Source organism: Bombina bombina, chromosome 5, assembly GCF_027579735.1.
Source record: "Bombina bombina isolate aBomBom1 chromosome 5, aBomBom1.pri, whole genome shotgun sequence".
Taxonomy (NCBI): Eukaryota; Metazoa; Chordata; class Amphibia; order Anura; family Bombinatoridae; genus Bombina; species Bombina bombina.
The window spans coordinates 63,928,350-63,948,030 of NC_069503.1; the positions used below are offsets into that span (position 1 = coordinate 63,928,350).

At 41.3% G+C, this 19,681-nt stretch overlaps 1 protein-coding gene across 2 annotated transcripts in view; it reads left to right on the top strand.

The window, feature by feature from the left end:
• The window catches only part of LOC128659865 (gastrula zinc finger protein XlCGF26.1-like), a 55,126-nt gene extending 36,673 nt beyond the window's left edge, over nucleotides 1-18,453 (top strand). For both annotated transcript variants that reach the window (XM_053713441.1, XM_053713440.1), the window contains exon 3: nucleotides 16,054-18,453. In XM_053713441.1, the coding sequence (XP_053569416.1) occupies nucleotides 16,054-17,732 (1,679 nt within the window). In that variant the 3' untranslated portion in view covers nucleotides 17,733-18,453. The remainder of the gene's footprint in view (nucleotides 1-16,053) is intronic.
• The last annotated feature ends 1,228 nt before the right edge of the window (nucleotides 18,454-19,681 follow it).

The following is a 19,681-nucleotide window of genomic DNA, read 5'->3' on the forward strand; positions in this document are numbered from 1 at the left end:
GGATCCGGTAAGCCATGTTTATTACGATTGTAAATAAGGGCTTCACAAGGGCTTATTTAGACTGTAGACATTTTTTGGGCTAAATCGATTGATATTAACACTTATTTAGCCTTGAGGAATCATTTATTCTGGGTATTTTGATATAATTATATCGGCAGGCACTGTTTTAGACACCTTATTCTTTAGGGGCTTTCCCAAAGCATAGGCAGAGTCTCATTTTCGCGCCGGTGTTGCGCACTTGTTTTTGAGAGGCATGGCATGCAGTCGCATGTGAGAGGAGCTCTGATACTGATAAAAGACTTCTGAAGGCATCATTTGGTATCGTATTCCCCTTGGGTTTGGTTGGGTCTCAGCAAAGCAGATACCAGGGACTGTAAAGGGGTTAAAGCTTAAAACGGCTCCGGTTCCGTTATTTTAAGGGTTAAAGCTTCCAAAATTGGTGTGCAATATTTTCAAGGCTTTAAGACACTGTGGTGAAAGTTTGGTGAATTTTGAACAATTCCTTCATGTTTTTTCGCAATTGCAGTAATAAAGTGTGTTCAGTTTAAAATTTAAAGTGACAGTAACGGTTTTATTTCAAAACGTTTTTTGTACTTTCTTATCAAGTTTATGCCTGTTTAACATGTCTGAACTACCAGATAGACTGTGTTCTGAATGTGGGGAAGCCAGAATTCCTATTCATTTAAATAAATGTGATTTATGTGATAATGACAATGATGCCCAAGATGATTCCTCAAGTGAGGGGAGTAAGCATGGTACTGCATCATTCCCTCCTTCGTCTACACGAGTCTTGCCCACTCAGGAGGCCCCTAGTACATCTAGCGCGCCAATACTCCTTACTATGCAACAATTAACGGCTGTAATGGATAATTCTGTCAAAAACATTTTAGCCAAAATGAACCCTTGTCAGCGTAAGCGTGGATGCTCTGTTTTAGTTACTGAAGAGCATGACGACGCTGATATTAATATCTCTGAAGGGCCCCTAACCCAATCTGAGGGAGCCAGGGAGGTTTTGTCTGAGGGAGAAATTACTGATTTAGGGAACATTTCTCAGCAGGCTGAATCTGATGTGATTACTTTTAAATTTAAATTGGAACATCTCCGCATTTTGCTTAAGGAGGTATTATCCACTCTGGATGATTGTGAAAATTTGGTCATCCCAGAGAAACTATGTAAAATGGACAAGTTCCTAGAGGTGCCGGGGCTCCCAGAAGCTTTTCCTATACCCAAGCGGGTGGCGGACATTGTTAATAAAGAATGGGAAAGGCCCGGTATTCCTTTCGTCCCTCCCCCCATATTTAAAAAATTGTTTCCTATGGTCGACCCCAGAAAGGACTTATGGCAGTCAGTCCCCAAGGTCGAGGGAGCGGTTTCTACTTTAAACAAACGCACCACTATTCCCATAGAGGATAGTTGTGCTTTCAAAGATCCTATGGATAAAAAATTAGAAGGTTTGCTTAAAAAGATGTTTGCTCAGCAGGGTTACCTTCTACAACCCATTTCATGCATTGTCCCTGTCACTACAGCCGCATATTTCTGGTTTGATGAACTGATTAAGGTGCTCGATAGTGACTCTCCTCCTTATGAGGAGATTATGGACAGAGTCAATGCTCTCAAATTGGCTAATTCTTTCACTCTAGACGCCTCTTTGCAATTGGCTAAGTTAGCGGCTAAGAATTCTGGGTTTGCTATTGTGGCGCGCAGAGCGCTTTGGTTGAAATCTTGGTCGGCTGATGCGTCTTCCAAGAACAAGCTACTAAACATTCCTTTCAAGGGGAAAACGCTGTTTGGTCCTGACTTGAAAGAGATTATCTCTGATATCACTGGGGGTAAGGGCCATGCCCTTCCTCAGGATCGGCCTTTCAAGGCAAAAAATAGACCTAATTTTCGTCCCTTTCGTAAAAACGGACCAGCCCAAGGTGCTACGTCCTCTAAGCAAGAGGGTAATACTTCTCAGGCCAAGCCAGCTTGGAGACCAATGCAAGGCTGGAACAAGGGAAAGCAGGCAAAGAAACCTGCCACTGCTACCAAGACAGCATGAAATATCGGCCCCCGATCCGGGACCGGATCTGGTGGGGGGCAGACTCTCTCTCTTCGCTCAGGCTTGGGCAAGAGATGTTCTGGATCCTTGGGCGCTAGAAATAGTCTCCCAGGGTTATCTTCTGGAATTCAAGGGACTTCCCCCAAGGGGAAGGTTCCACAGGTCTCAGTTGTCTTCAGACCACATAAAAAGACAGGCGTTCTTACATTGTGTAGAAGACCTGTTAAAAATGGGAGTGATTCATCCTGTTCCATTGAGAGAACAAGGGATGGGGTTCTACTCCAATCTGTTCATAGTTCCCAAAAAAGAGGGAACGTTCAGACCAATCCTAGATCTCAAGATCTTAAACAAATTTCTCAAGGTCCCATCTTTCAAGATGGAAACCATTCGAACTATCCTTCCTTCCATCCAGGAAGGTCAATTCATGACCACGGTGGATTTAAAGGATGCGTATCTACATATTCCTATCCACAAGGAACATCATCGGTTCCTAAGGTTTGCATTCCTGGACAAACATTACCAGTTCGTGGCGCTTCCTTTCGGATTAGCCACTGCTCCAAGGATTTTCACAAAGGTACTAGGGTCCCTTCTAGCTGTGCTAAGACCAAGGGGCATTGCAGTTGTACCTTACCTGGACGACATTCTGATTCAAGCGTCGTCCCTCCCTCGAGCAAAGGCTCACACGGACATCGTCCTGGCCTTTCTCAGATCGCACGGCTGGAAAGTGAACGTGGAAAAGAGTTCTCTATCCCCGTCAACAAGGGTTCCCTTCTTGGGAACAATTATAGACTCCTCAGAAATGAGGATTTTTCTAACAGAGGCCAGAAAGACAAAGCTTCTGGACTCTTGTCGAATACTTCATTCCGTTCCTCTTCCTTCCGTAGCTCAGTGCATGGAAGTGATCGGGTTGATGGTAGCGACAATGGACATAGTTCCTTTTGCGCGCATTCATCTAAGACCATTACAACTGTGCATGCTCAGTCAGTGGAATGGGGACTATACAGACTTGTCTCCAAAGATACAAGTAAATCAGAGGACCAGAGACTCACTCCGTTGGTGGCTGTCCCTGGACAACCTGTCACGAGGGATGACATTCCACAGACCAGAGTGGGTCATTGTCACGACCGACGCCAGTCTGATGGGCTGGGGCGCGGTCTGGGGATCCCTGAAAGCTCAGGGTCTTTGGTCTCGGGAAGAATCTCTTCTACCGATAAATATTCTGGAACTGAGAGCGATATTCAATGCTCTCAAGGCTTGGCCTCAGCTAGCGAGGACCAAGTTCATACGGTTTCAATCAGACAACATGACGACTGTTGCGTACATCAACCATCAGGGGGGAACAAGGAGTTCCCTAGCGATGGAAGAAGTGACCAAGATTATTCTATGGGCGGAGTCTCACTCCTGCCACCTGTCTGCTATCCACATCCCGGGAGTGGAAAATTGGGAAGCGGATTTTCTGAGTCGTCAGACATTGCATCCGGGGGAGTGGGAACTCCATCCGGAAATCTTTGCCCAAGTCACTCAACTTTGGGGCATTCCAGACATGGATCTGATGGCCTCTCGTCAGAACTTCAAAGTTCCTTGCTACGGGTCCAGATCCAGGGATCCCAAGGCGGCTCTAGTGGATGCACTAGTAGCACCTTGGACCTTCAAACTAGCTTATGTGTTCCCGCCGTTTCCTCTCATCCCCAGGCTGGTAGCCAGGATCAATCAGGAGAGGGCGTCGGTGATCTTGATAGCTCCTGCGTGGCCACGCAGGACTTGGTATGCAGATCTGGTGAATATGTCATCGGCTCCACCTTGGAAGCTACCTTTGAGACGAGACCTTCTTGTTCAGGGTCCGTTCGAACATCCGAATCTGGTTTCACTCCAGCTGACTGCTTGGAGATTGAACGCTTGATTTTATCGAAGCGAGGTTTCTCAGATTCTGTTATCGATACTCTTGTTCAGGCCAGAAAGCCTGTAACTAGAAAGATTTACCACAAAATTTGGAAAAAATATATCTGTTGGTGTGAATCTAAAGGATTCCCTTGGGACAAGGTTAAGATTCCTAGGATTCTATCCTTCCTTCAAGAAGGATTGGAAAAAGGATTATCGGCAAGTTCCCTGAAGGGACAGATTTCTGCCTTGTCGGTGTTACTTCACAAAAAACTGGCAGCTGTGCCAGATGTTCAAGCCTTTGTTCAGGCTCTGGTTAGAATCAAGCCTGTTTACAAACCTTTGACTCCTCCTTGGAGTCTCAATCTAGTTCTTTCAGTTCTTCAGGGGGTTCCGTTTGAACCCTTACATTCCGTTGATATTAAGTTATTATCTTGGAAAGTTTTGTTTTTAGTTGCAATTTCTTCTGCTAGAAGAGTTTCAGAATTATCTGCTCTGCAGTGTTCTCCTCCTTATCTGGTGTTCCATGCAGATAAGGTGGTTTTACGTACTAAACCTGGTTTTCTTCCAAAAGTTGTTTCTAACAAAAACATTAACCAGGAGATTATCGTACCTTCTCTGTGTCCGAAACCAGTTTCAAAGAAGGAACGCTTGTTGCACAATTTGGATGTTGTTCGCGCTCTAAAATTCTATTTAGATGCTACAAAGGATTTTAGACAAACATCTTCCCTGTTTGTTGTTTATTCAGGTAAAAGGAGAGGTCAAAAAGCAACTTCTACCTCTCTCTCTTTTTGGATTAAAAGCATCATCAGATTGGCTTACGAGACTGCCGGACGGCAGCCTCCCGAAAGAATCACGGCTCATTCCACTAGGGCTGTGGCTTCCACATGGGCCTTCAAGAACGAGGCTTCTGTTGATCAGATATGTAGGGCAGCGACTTGGTCTTCACTGCACACTTTTACCAAATTTTACAAGTTTGATACTTTTGCTTCTTCTGAGGCTATTTTTGGGAGAAAGGTTTTGCAAGCCGTGGTGCCTTCCATTTAGGTGACCTGATTTGCTCCCTCCCTTCATCCGTGTCCTAAAGCTTTGGTATTGGTTCCCACAAGTAAGGATGACGCCGTGGACCGGACACACCTATGTTGGAGAAAACAGAATTTATGTTTACCTGATAAATTTCTTTCTCCAACGGTGTGTCCGGTCCACGGCCCGCCCTGGTTTTTTAATCAGGTCTGATAATTTATTTTCTTTAACTACAGTCACCACGGTACCATATGGTTTCTCCTATGCTATTATTCCTCCTTAACGTCGGTCGAATGACTGGGGTAGGCGGAGCCTAGGAGGGATCATGTGACCAGCTTTGCTGGGCTCTTTGCCATTTCCTGTTGGGGAAGAGAATATCCCACAAGTAAGGATGACGCCGTGGACCGGACACACCGTTGGAGAAAGAAATTTATCAGGTAAACATAAATTCTGTTTTTTTCCTTTTAAACTCTAACCCCCGTGCCGGACAGTGCAAATGTCACATGACAACTTTGGGAGTATGGGCAGGGCACACTAACTGTTGTAAACTGCTTTTTTTAATTATTTGATAACGGAACCTTGCTGAGTCACATGATATGTAGTGTCTAGGGCTGATTTATTGTGGTGGCCGAACCAGGCAGGGGAGAATAAGACATAGGAAAAAAAGAACTGCCTTTTCTTTCATGTAATTGGCAAGAGTCCATGAGCTAGTGACGTATGGGATATACAATCCTACCAGGAGGGGCAAAGTTTCCCATACCTCAAAATGCCTATAAATACACCCCTCACCACACCCACAATTCAGTTTTACAAACTTTGCCTCCTATGGAGGTGGTGAAGTAAGTTTGTGCTAAGATTTCTACGTTGATATGCGCTTCTCAGCATTTTTGAAGCCCGATTCCTCTCAGAGTACAGCGAATGTCAGAGGGATGGGAAGGGAGTATCACCTATTGAATGCAATGGTTTTCCTCACGGGAAATCTATTTCATAGGTTCTCTGTTATCGGTCGTAGAGATTCATCTCCTACCTCCCTTTTCAGATCGAGGATATACTCTCATATACCATTACCTCTACTAATAACCATTTCAGTACTGATTTGGCTATCTGCTATATGTGGATGGGTGTCTTTTGGTAAGTATGTTTTCATTACTTAAGACACTCTCAGCTATGGTTTGGCACTTTATGCATGTATATAAAGTTCTAAATATATGTATTGTACTTATATTTGCCATGAGTCAGGTTTCAGTATATTTCCTTTTGCAGACTGTCAGTTTCATATCTGGGAAATGTATTTTTTAGGAAAAATTTATTCTTACCTGAGGTATAGTCTTTTTTCAATTGACTGTTTTTTTAAATTCGCGGGCAGAATTAGGCTAGCGAGGGCTCAAAATGCCAAAGTTTATTGCGTCATTCTTGGCGCAAGATTTTTTGCCGCAAAATTACGTTCATTGATGCAAATTCGTCATTTCCGGCATCTTAGTCGACGCCGAGTCCTTCACAATGTTGTGTCATCTATGACTCGAGTGTGTCATTTCCGGATGTTTTTGGTACCAAACATTTTTCTGTTTGTTGTGCGTCATACTTGGCGCCAAATCTTTTCATTATTTTAAACCCCATTCCTATATGCCTCTTGCCTTTTTTCTCTATCAGAGGGCTATGCTGTTTGCATTTTTTTCCCATTCCTGAAACTGCCATATAAGGAAATTGATAATTTTTCTTTATATGTTGTTTTTTCTCTTACATTTGCAAGATGTCTCAATCTGATCCTGTCTCAGAAATCACTGTTGGAACCAGTGTTCCCTCTAAGGCCAGTTTTGTGAGCAGCCCAGCATTGAAACAGTTAATTAGAGCAATTAGCAAACACTGCACAATGCAGACTGCAAGGTGTGGTTTCCCTATTAACTGTTTTACTGCTGGGCCACTCACTAAACTGGCCTTAAAGGGAACACTGCTGCTAACTGATAACAGTTCTACCAAAGCTAAGTACATTTGTTGTAATCTTGTGGAGATTATATCTCCAGCTGTGGTTTGTAATAAATTGTCATGATAAACTTTTACATGCAGAGAATATGTCCATCAGTAAATAGTACATTGCCTGTTGCTGTTCCTTTAACATCTAATGTACAAAATATATCTGTGAATTTATAAGAATTTATTGCTGATTCTATTCAGAAGGCTTTGTCTAACATTCCGCCTTCTAATTAATGTAAAGGTCTTTTAAAACTTCTCATAAAGTTGATGAAATTTCAAATAACCGACAACATACTGAATTATCCTCCTCTGATGAGGATCTATCTGATTCAGAAGATCCTTCCTCAGATATTGACACTAACAAATCTACTTATTTATTTAAAATGGAGTACATTCGTTCTTTGTTAAAGAAGTGTTGATTATATTGGATTGAGGAGACTAGTCATCTTAATATTAAAACTAGTAAAATGTTTAAATTCTGTTTTTAAACCTCCTGTGATTTTTCCAGAGGTTTTTCCAGTTCCTGATGCTATTTCTGATATGATTTCTAAGGAATGGAATAGGCCTGGTACTTCTTTTATTCCTTCTTTAAAGGTTTTTTTTTTAAAAAAAAAGAATTGTATCCTTTGCCAGCAGTTACATTGGAGTTTTGGGAAAAGATCCCCAAAGTTGTTGGGGCTATCTCTACTCTTGCTTAGCGTACTACTATTCCTATGGAAGATACTACTTCTTTTTTAAGATCCTTTAGATAGGAAACTTGAATCTTATCTAAAGAAAGCCTATTTATATTCGGGTCATCTTCTCAGGCCTGCATTTTCTTTGGCTGATGTTGCAGCTGCATCAACTTTTTGGTTGAAAAATTAGCGCAACAAGAATTGGATTATGATTTGTCTAGCATTGTTCGCTTGCTTCAACATGCTAATCCGTTTATTTGTGATGCCATTTTTTTCATCAAAATTGATTTTAAATCTGTCTTTAGCTATTTTAGCTAGAAGAGCTTTGTGGCTTAAATCTTGGAATACTGACATGACTTCTAAGTCCAGATTGCTATCTCTTTCTTTCCAAGGTAATAAGTTATTTGGTTCTCAAATGATTTTGATTATCTCAACTTTCACTGGGGGAAGGGAGTTTTTTGCCTTATGATAAGACTTAAGGGTAAATCTAAAGCTTCTAACCGTTTTCGTTTCTTTCGACTAAATAAGGAACAGAAACCTATTCCTTCCCCCAAGGTATCTGTTTCCAAATTGGATCCAAGCCTTTTAAGGAACCAAAGCCAGCCCCTAAGTCCGCATGTAGGTGCGGCCTTCATTCCAGCTCAGCTGGTAGGGGGCAGATTAAGATTTCTCAGGGGTATCGAATAGGATTCAGAGTAAGACCTGCTGTGAGAAGATATTTTCTCTCACGCATTCCAGTAAATCAAGTAAAGGCTCAGACTTTCCTGAAGTGTGTTTCAGACCTGGAGTTTCAGGGGTAATCATGTCAGTTCCGTTTCAGGAACAGGATTTTGGGTTTTATTCAAATCTATTCATTGTCCCAAAGAAAGGAAATTCATGCAGGCCAGTTCTGGATCTGAATTTGCTTTTGATCTTTATGTAAGAGTACCAACTTTCAAATGGTGATTATAAGGACTATTCTGCCTTTTGTTCAGTAAAGGCATCATATGTTCACCATAGACTTACAGGGTGCATATCTTCATATTCTGATTCATCCAGCTCATTTTCAGTTTCTGAGATTCTCTTTTCTAGACAAGCTTTACCAACTTGTCGCTTTTCCTTTTGGCCTAGTGACAGCTCTAAGAATCTTTTCTAACGGCTAGATTTAGAGTTTTGTTGGTAACGACCCGCGTAGCTAACGCTGGCTTTTTTCCCCCCGCACCTTTTTAAATACCGCTGGTATTTAGAGTTCACAGAATGGATGTTAGGCTCCAAAAAGGGAGCGTAGAGCATAATTTACCGCCACTGCAACTCTCTATACCAGCTATGCTTACGGACGCGGCCAGCTTCAAAAACGTGCTCGTGCACGATTCCCCATAGGAAACAATGGGGCCGTTTGAGCTGAAAAAAAACCTAACACCTGCAAAAAAGCAGCGTTCAGCTCCTAACGCAGCCCCATTGTTTCCTATGGGGAAACACTTCCTAAGTCTGCACCTAACACCCTAACATGTACCCCGAGTCTAAACACCCCTAGCCTTACACTTATTAACCCCTAATCTGCCGCCCCCGCTATCGCTGACCCCTGCATATTTTTTTTTAACCCCTAATCTGCCGCTCCGTACACCGCCGCAACCTACGTTATCCCTATGTACCCCTAATCTGCTGCCCCTAACACCGCCGACCCCTATATTATATTTATTAACCCCTAATCTGCCGCCCCCATCTTGGATGATGTCCCTTAAAGGAACCTTCATTCTGTGTTAGGACGTTGGAAGAAGAGGATGGATCCGTGCCGGAGGTCTTGAAGATGGAGCCGCTCGTCGTCGGATGGAAGAAGATAGAAGATGCCGCTTGGATGAAGATGTCTACCGGTCCGGATCTCCTCTTCTGCCCGGATAGGATGAAGACTTCTACCCGATGATGGACCTATTCAGCCGCCGCTTGGATCAAGACTTCAGCCCGATGACGGACGTCTTCAGCCCCCGCTTAGGCTTGGATCAAGACTTCGGAGCCTCTTCTGGACCGATCGGAGATACCCGGCATGAAGATAAGGTAGGAAGATCTTCAGGGGCTTAGTGTTAGGTTTATTTAAGGGGGGTTTGAGTTAGATTAGGGGTATGTGGGTGGTGGGTTGTAATGTTGGGGGGGTATTGTATGGTTTTTTTTTACAGGCAAAAGAGCAGAATTCTTTGGGGCATGCCCCGCAAAAGGCCCTTTTAAGGGCTGGTAAGGTAAAAGAGCTTTTCTATTTTTATTTTAGAATAGGGTAGGGCATTTTTTTATTTTGGGAGGCTTTGTTATTTTATTAGGGGGCTTAGAGTAGGCGTAATTAGCTTAAAATTGTTGTAATATTTTTCTAATATTTGTAAATTTTTTTTTTTTTGTACTTAAGTTAGTTTATTTAATTGTATTTATTTGTAGGTATTTTATTTAATTAATTTATTGATAGTGTAGTGTTAGATTTAATTGTAACTTAGGTTAGGATTTATTTTACAGGTAATTTTGTAATTATTTTAACTAGATAGCTATTAAATAGTTATTAACTATTTAATAGCTATTGTACCTGGTTAAAATAAATACAAAGTTGCCTGTAAAATAAATATAAATCCTAAAATAGCTACAATATAATTATTATTTATATTGTAGCTATATTAGGGTTTATTTTACAGGTAAGTATTTAGCTTTAAATAGGAATAATGTATTTAATAAGAGTTAATTTATTTCGTTAGATTTAAATTATATTTAACTTAGGGGGGTGTTAGTGTTAGGGTTAGACTTAGCTTTAGGGGTTAATAACTTTATTATAGTAGCGGTGAGGTCCGGTGGGCAGATTAGGGGTTAATAATTGTAGGTAGGTGGCGACGACATTGGGGGCGGCAGATTAGGGGTTAATAAATATTATGTAGGGGTCGGCGGTGTTAGGGGCAGCAGATTAGGGGTACATAGGGATAACGTAGGTTGCGGCTGTGTGCGGTCGACAGATTAGGGGTTAAAAATTTTTTAATAGAGTGGCGCCAATGTGGGGGGGCCTCGGTTTAGGGGTACACAGGTAGTTTATGGGTGTTAGTGTACTTTAGAGCACAGTAGTTAAGAGCTTTATGAACCAGCGTTAGCCCAGAAAGCTCTTTCTAACGCTCACTTCAGCCACGACTCTAAATACCGGCGTTAGAAAGATCCCATTGAAAAGATAGGATACGCAAATGGCGTAGGGGGATCTGCTGTATGAAAAAGTCGCGGCTGGAAAGTGAGCGTTAGACCCTTTCCTGACTGACTCTAAATACCAGTGGTAGCCCAAAACCAGCGTTAAGAGCCCCTAACGCTGGTTTTGACGGCTAACGCCAAACTTTAAATCTAGGCACAAGGTTCTTGGTGCCCTACTCTCTGTAATCAGAGAGCGGGATATTGCTGTGTTTCCTTATTTGGACGATTTCTTGGTATTATCTCAGTCTTTATATTCTACAGGATCTTACACAAATCAACTAGTGTTGTTTCTTTGAAAACATGGTTGGAGGATCAATTTACTAAAAAGTTCTTTGATTCCTCAGACAAGGGTCACCTTTCTTGGTTTCCAGATAGATTCAGTGTCCATGACTCTGTCTCTAAAAGACGAGAGACGTTTTGAATTGGTTGCAGCCTGTCGGAACCTTCAGTCTCAGTCATTCCCTTCAGTAGCTATGTGCATGGAAGTTTTAGGTCTCATGACTGCAGCATCAGACGCAATCCCCTTTTGCTCGTTTTCATATGAGACCTCTCCAGCTTTGTGTGCTGAACCAATAGTGCAGGGTTTTTTCAAGGATATCACAATTTATAGCCTTAAATCCTAATGTTCGACTATCTCTGACTTGGTGGTTAAATCACCATCGTATAGTTCTAGGGGCCTCTTTTGTTCGTCCAACCTGGACTGTGATCTCAACAGATGCAAGTCTTTCAGGTTTGGGAGTTGTTTGGGGATCTCTGACAGTGCAAGGGGTTTGGAAATCTCAAGAGGTGAGATTACCAATCAATATTTTGGAACTCCTTGTGATTTTCAGGGCTCTTTAGATTTGGCCTCTGTTGAAGAGAGAATCGTTCTTTTGTTTTCAGACAGACAGTATCACAACTGTGGCATTTGTGAATCATCAGGATGGGTCTTATAGTCCTTAAGCTATGAAAGAAGTATCCTGGATACTTGCTTGGGCGGATTCCAGCTCCTGTCTAATTTCTGTGTTCATATCCCAGGTATAGACAATTGGAAAGCAGATTATTTCAGCCGTCAGACTTTACATCCGGGGGAGTAGTCCCTCCATCCAGATGTGTTTTATTAGGTTGTTCAGATGTGGGGTCTTTCAGAAATGGATCTGATGGCTTCTCATCTAAACAAGAAACTTCCCAGGTACCTGTCCAGGTCCAGGGATCCTCAGGCAGAAGCAGTGGATGTGTTGACACTTCCTTGGTGTTATCAACCTGCTTATATTTTTTCCCGCCTTTAGTTTTTCTTCCAAGAGTGATCTTCAAAGTCATCATGGAGCATTTGTTTGTGCTGCTGGTGGCTCCAGCATGGCCTCACAAGTTTTGGTATGCGGATCTTGTTCGGATATCCAGTTGCCAACCTTCCATTAAGGCTGGACCTTCTGTTTCAAGGTCCGTTTTTTCCATCAGGATTTCAAATATGAAGGTATGGAAATTGAAGGCTTAGTGCTTAGTCATAGAGGTTTCTCTGTCTTTGTGATTAATACTGTGCTGCAGGCTCGTAAATCTGTTTCTAGAAAGATTTATTATTGAGTTTGGAAGACTTACATTTCATGGTGTTTCTCTCATGAATTCTCTTGGCATTCTTTTAGAATTCCTAGAATTTTACAGTTTCTTCAGGGTAGTTTGGATAAGGGTTTGTCTGCAAGTTCCTTGAAGGGACAAATCTCTGCTCTTTCTGTTTTATTTCACAGGAAGATTGCTAAGCTTCCTGATATTCACTGTTTTGTTAAGGCTTTGGTTCATATCAAGCCTGTCATTTAATCAAGCTCTCCTTCTTGGAGTTTTACTTTGGCTTTACAGGCTCCTTTATTTGAGCCTATGCATTCTTTGGACATTTAAATACTTTCTTGGAAAGTGTTGTTTCTTTTGGTCATCTCTTCTGCTAGAAGAGTTTAAGGCAGTTTTGTGGACTTCATTTAAATTCTTATCTAAGGTTGTGAATTCTAACAACATTAATACAGAAATGATTGTCCTTTCCTTGTGTCCTAATCCTAAGAATTCTTTGGAGAGATCCTTACATTCTTTGAATGTGGTAAGAGCTTTGAAATATTTTGTTGAAGCTACTAAATATTTCAGGAAGACTTCTAGTCTATTTGATATCTTTTCTGGTTCCAGGAAAGGTCAGAAGGCTTCTGCCATTTCTTTGGCATCGTGGTTAACACTTTTGACTCATCACGCTTATGTCAGGGTGCCAGGAATCAGACTGACACGAGAAGTGCAAAAATAATCACACCTTTATTAATAACAAAAAAATAATAAAAAGTCCACAAGTCAAATAACAAGCCAGGAGTCAAAACCAGAGCTGGTAGTTAGATGAGCCGAGTCAGGAGCCAAAGCAAATAGTCAGACGAGCCGGAATCAGGAACAAGGAAAACAGCAGAGACAGGAACAAGCCAGGGATCAGGAACAAGGAAGGATGTCAGACAGCCAGGTAATACACAGGAACTCTCAGAAACAGGTCTGAGACAACGCAAAGCCAAAGCATACTGAACAGAGGCCCTTTAAATAAGTGATGACATCACAATTCTGAGACTGCATCCTGTCTCACACAGATGATGCACACCAGTATGGCCATAAAATGAAGTGACGGAAATGAGCAGCATCCCCCACAATGCACCATAGTCAGCAAGAGAGGTGAATAAAATGGTTGCCAGCAGCACATGGCAAACAAAACAGGGAAAAAACCCTGACAGTACCCTCCCCACAACAACCCCTCCCCCATGGGAGGACAAAAGGCTTATTGGGGAAATGGGCATGGAAGGCACAGAGGAGGGCGTGAGCATGAACATCAGAGGAGGGAACCCAAGAATGCTCCTCCGGACCATAGACCCTCCAGTGAACCAAATACTGTACACGGCCCCTGGATATACGAGAGTCAATAATGCTGCTGACCTCATACTCCTCATGGTTGTCAACAAAGATAGGACGGGGATGAGGCAACACAGTGGTAAACCGATTACAAACCAATGGTTTCAAGAGGGAGACATGAAAAACATTGGAGATGCGCATTGCAGGAGGACGGTCAAGAGCGTAGGCCAGAGGATTGACCCGTTGGAGTATTCGAAAAGGACCAACATAACGGGGAGCCAGTTTATTGGAAGGCACATGAAGGATCAAGTTGCGGGATGACAGCCAAACTCTCTCACCAACCTGGTAGGAAGGCGCGGGCATACGCCTACGATCAGCCTGGAACTTTTTAGTGCTGCATAGAACGATGAAGGCAATCCTGAATCTGCACCCACGTGGAAAAGAGTTGCCAGAGATGCTCCTCCAAAACCGGAATACCCTGAGACATGAATGAATCGGGCAACAAGGATGGTTGAAACCCATAATTTGCCATGAACGGGGATAACTTGGAGGAAGCATTAATAGCACTATTACGAGCGATCTATTCCCAAGGTAACAGTTCAGACCAATTGTTGTGGTGATCTGAGACATAGCAATGGAGGAACTGTTCCAGAGCTTGATTAGACCGTTCTGCAGCCCCATTGGATTAAGGGTGATATGCCGAAGAGAAGGAAAGCTGGATCCCCATTTGAGCACAAAAGGAACGCCAAAATCTGGAGACAAACTCGCTACCCCGGTCCGACACTATCTCCTTGGGTAACCCATGTAAACGGAAGACCTCCCGGGCAAAAATTGAAGCAAGCTCCTGAGCAGTAGGCAACTTCATCAAGGGAATGCAATGTGACATTTTAGAAAAACGGTCAACCACCGTAAGGATACCAGTATTGCCATTGGAAACAGGGAGCTCGACAATTAAGTCCATGGAAAGACTTATTCTGTGCACAAACTGAGCAGGAGGCAACATACGCAGCAACATCAGAATGAAGACCTGGCCACCAGAATTGTCGAGTGACAGACCAAATCATTTGGTTCTTGCCTGGGTGACCTGCGGCTTTAGGATAGTGGTAAGTGTGCAAAAGTTTAGTTTGAAGATTCTCAGGAACAAAACACTTACCACTAGGTTTTTCAGGAGGTGCATTGGTTTGTGCAGCCAGGATCTCCTCCCCCAAGGGAGAAGTCAAATTAGTACATATGGTAGCTAAAATATGGTCAGGAGGTATAACAGGAGTAGGTACAGACTCCTCCTTGGACAGAGGCGAAAATTGTCAAGAGAGGGCATCAGCCCTAACATTCTTACTACCAGGCAGGTAGGAGACCACATAATTAAACCAAGACAAAAATAGCGCCCATCTGGCCTGTCGGGTGGACAAACGTTTTGTTTCAGATAGATAAGTTAAATTCTTGTGGTCAGTAAGAATGAGCACTGGCACGCTAGTACCGTCAAGAAGATGCCTCCATTCCTTGAGTGCCAAAATTATGGCCAGTAATTCGCTTTCACCAATTTCATAATTGCACTCCACTGGAGACAATTTCTTAGAGAAGAAACCACACACGTATGCAAGGAACCGTGCATCCATGGCTATGCTGATGAGCTATTGAGTTATTTTTTATGGGGGGCCCAAAAAAAAATCTTGCACCAGGGCACCCTGTCTATTTGCTCCGCCACTGGACAGATCATATCCAACAACTGCCTAACCCCACCCCAGACCTGGTTCATTACTCAGAACACCTGCAACTTTATCTTCCCCTGCCCTGGCCTCTCTCACGTAACACCCATAACTACACTTATGCCTACCTTGGTCCCATGTATGGAACACCAACAATTACCCCAGTGTTTCCCACCCCAGAGCCACCACTCATTTGTGTGCTTAATTTTACAGCGAGTATTATTAAACTAATAATGTTATTGGCTGTTTATATAAATAGAACAACCACAGCAGAAAGCTAAAGATTATCATAAGATCACTGCTTCTTACCCTCTCAAAGCATTGCACACTGTTGATTAGTCTGTGATGATTAAGACATCATGTTCTCACCCAACTGGTTGAGCATGAGCCGGGCAGGGCTGTATGTGCAATTGCTTGTGCAATGTTAAATGAGGATGATAGATGCACCTCTCTTGCCCAGAATACAGATGTACTTGTTCCCTGGCTGAGAACTTTATCCACACGCACCTTGTTTAATGCGGCCCTATAACTTATTTTCATCAGTAATTTAGTTTACTATGATGTAGTAATGTTTACATTCTATGTCATCCTTTTTTAATTTGTGATTTACAGGTAAATAAATTGAAAAATACAAAATGGAAGACATTTTTAAGTATAAAAAATCATATTTTTTTATTGAGATGGATTATATTATAATGAATAAACAGTCTTATTTTTTTTTATTCCATTTCTTTTTATGTAGACAAACACGTCAATAGTTCATATCTATCCTTCACTACAGGAAGCATCAGAATGATACCGCAAACTCCAATAGTCTCCGACACCAATAACTATTCACAAACATTGGGGAATTCACAGCAGATTTTTAGAGAAGATGGTGAATTGGCAGGAACAGGGCAGCAATCATTATGTACAGAGAGTACGTTAACCATCAAACAAGAGGACAACATTTATGAAATTATTATCCCCGAGGATAAACCACACACATTTAATGAGGCTTCAAAACATAGTAAAGAAGGGAAAAGTCTAAAGTCTAGCCAAATGATTCATACAAAGGAGCAACCTTTCAAATGTACAGAATGTGAGAAAAGCTTTAGATGGAAGTCTCATCTACTAGAACACTACAAAATTCACACAGGTGAGAAACCACACACATGTACTGAGTGCAGCAAATGTTTTACACAAATTAATTATCTGAAAACTCATAAAAAGATTCACACAGGAGAAAAGCCTTTCACATGTACAGAGTGTGGAAAATGTTTTATACAAAAGGGTGATCTGAAAAGGCATGAAAGGAGTCACACAGGAGAAAAGCCTTTCACATGTACAGAGTGTGGAAAAAGTTTTATACAAAAGGGTAATCTGAAAAAGCATGAAAGGAGTCACACAGGAGAAAAACCTTTCGCATGTACAGAGTGTGGAAAATGTTTTACAGACACGATTAGCCTGAAAATTCATGAAAGGAGTCACACAGGAGAAAAACCTTTCACATGTACAGAGTGTGGAAAATGTTTTACAAACACGGGTAACCTGAAAACTCATGAAAGAATTCACACAGGAAAAAAGCCTTTCACATGTACTGAGTGTGGAAAATGTTTTATAAAAAAGGGTGATCTGAAAAAGCATGAAAGGAGTCACACAGGAGAAAAGCCATTCACATGTACAGAGTGTGGAAAAAGTTTTACAGAAAAGAATACTCTGAAAAGGCATGAAAGGAGTCACACAGGAGAAAAACCTTTTGCATGTACAGAGTGTGGAAAATGTTTTACAGACACGGGTAGCCTGAAAATTCATGAAAGGAGTCACACAGGAGAAAAACCTTTCACATGTACAGAGTGTGGAAAATGTTTTACAGAAAAGAATAACCTGAAAACTCATGAAAGGATTCACACAGGAGAAAAGCCTTTCAAATGTACAGTGTGTGGAAAAGGTTTTATAGAAAAGAATAAGCTGAAAACTCATGAAATGATTCACACAGGAAAAAAGCCTTTCACATGTACAGAGTGTGGAAAAAGTTTTACAGAAAAGAATAACCTGAAAACTCATGAAAGGATTCACACAGGAGAAAAGCCTTTCACATGTACAGAGTGTGGAAAAAGTTTTACACAAAAGAGTGATCTGAAAACTCATGAAAGGATTCACACAGGAGAAAAGCCTTTCACATGTACAGAGTGTGGAAAAAGTTTTACACATAAGAGTAGTCTGAAAACTCATGAAATGATTCACACAGTAGAAAAACATTTCACATGTACAGAGTGTGGAAAAAGTTTTACAGATAAGAGTAACCTGAAAAAGCATGAAAGAATTCACACAGGAGAAAAGCCTTTCACGTGTACAGAGTGTGGAAAAAGTTTTACAGAAAAGGGTAATCTGAAAAGTCATGAAAGGATTCACAAGGGAAGAAACCTTTCATATGTTTAGAAAGTGGAATAAAGGTTTTCATTGAAATCAGTTATCACAAACCAGCAAATATTTACACACAAATAAACTTTATATACACAGTGTACAAACCTTTTTACAATTACCCTAAAGAGGACACACTCTCTAAATAGCATCAAAAAGGATCCTATTGTAAATAATACTTTCTAAATCCCAGTTATAAAAGCCCCAGATTGGAAGAGCTCTCCTGCTGTCCTTTGTTCTTCTATATATGTGCACCTCAGTTTCTCTCATATCAATGTGATAGAATCCAAACACCACACAGGAAAACAGTCAATTTTTTGCCGTGGGGGGGGGGGTGTCCCTCTTGAATTTTGAAATGTTGCAAGGTATGTGTACCCAAGGAAACTGATTTTACTTCATGAGACACAATATCAGTAACCGGTACATACATGATCATAATCAGTTTAATTTAAATGGCTACTATAAACTACATGTATACTGGGTATGTAATATGTGTGTCATGTTCTGTAACTTGATATTATGTCTGTTAGAGGTTTTCATGTTAGAAGCCACAAGAACTGATAATAGCACATACTGTATATATAAAGGGAACATTATATGTCTGATAAATCCCTTTGTATCAAGCGCACAAGTGTTAGGTATATTTATACCATTGTGTGCCTATATCATGTAATGCTGCTTTTTACTATATGATGATATACAATGTTTTTTCATGCAAATAAAAAGTGATTGTAATCCAGACCAGTATTTTGTGTGTTTTTTTGTATAATTAAAAACTCAATATCACAGAATAAACATCATCAAATACAGAAGCCAAAATTGACAGTGAAAGTTAAAGGGACAGTCAAGTCCAAAAAAACTTTCATTTTCCAAATAGGGCATGTAATTTTAAACAACTTTCCAATTTACTTTTATCAACAATTTTGCTTTGTTCTCTTGGTATTCTAGTTGAAAGCAAACCTAGGAAGGCTCATATGATAATTTCTAAGCCCTTGAAGGACGCCTCTATTTTATTTACTTTTCACAGCAGGGGAGAGCAAGCTCGTGTAGGCCATATAGATAGCATTGTGATCACGCTCGTGGCTAGTGACAGACACTGCACTAATTGGCTAAAATGCCAGTCAGTAGATAATAACTAAAAGTCATGTCATTAGGGGCGTTCAGAAGATGCTTAGATACAAGTTAGTCCCAGAAGTAAAAAGTGTATTAATATAACAGTGTTGGTTTTGCAAAACTGGGGAATGGGTAATAAAGGGATTATCTATCTTTTTAAACAACAAAAATTCTGGTGTTGACTGTCCCTTTAAACACTGATAATTCAGATAGAGCATTCAATTTTACCCAACTTTCCAACTTACTTCTATTACCTCATTTGCTTTGTTCTTTTGGTATCCTTTGTTATAGAGTAAACCTAGGAAGCTGATATTAACCCCTTAATGACCACAATGTACCCTGTATGTCACTGGTCATTAAGGGTTTTTTCAGGACATAATAGCACAAGTCTAGCAAGAACACGCTATCAATGCCCTCCAGCAGGCTTTGTGGAATAGAGCAGTCTCAACGCTGGTGGCAAGACCGTGCTATAAAACAATCAAGTCCCAAAAAAAGGCCAGTGACATACAGGGTACGTCGCTGGTCCTTAAGGGGTTATATGAGCTTAGGGGCATGCACGTGTATTTAGCACTTTCAGCAGCAGTGTTTGTAACTATGTGTAACATTGCTATAAATGTTCTTGCAAACTCTGCTTTCTGAAGATACGTGCACGCTCCTGAGTTCACCTAGGATTTCTATTTACTGTGTTTCCCCGAAAGTAAGACATCCCCCGAAAATAAGACCTACTTACAGTTTTGACTCTCACTGAAATATAAGGCATCCCCCCGAAAATAAAACCTCCCTGAAAATAAGACCTTCCCAAAAATAAGGCCTCCCCTGAACATAAGTCCCAGCCGGAGCAGACAGGAAGTGTG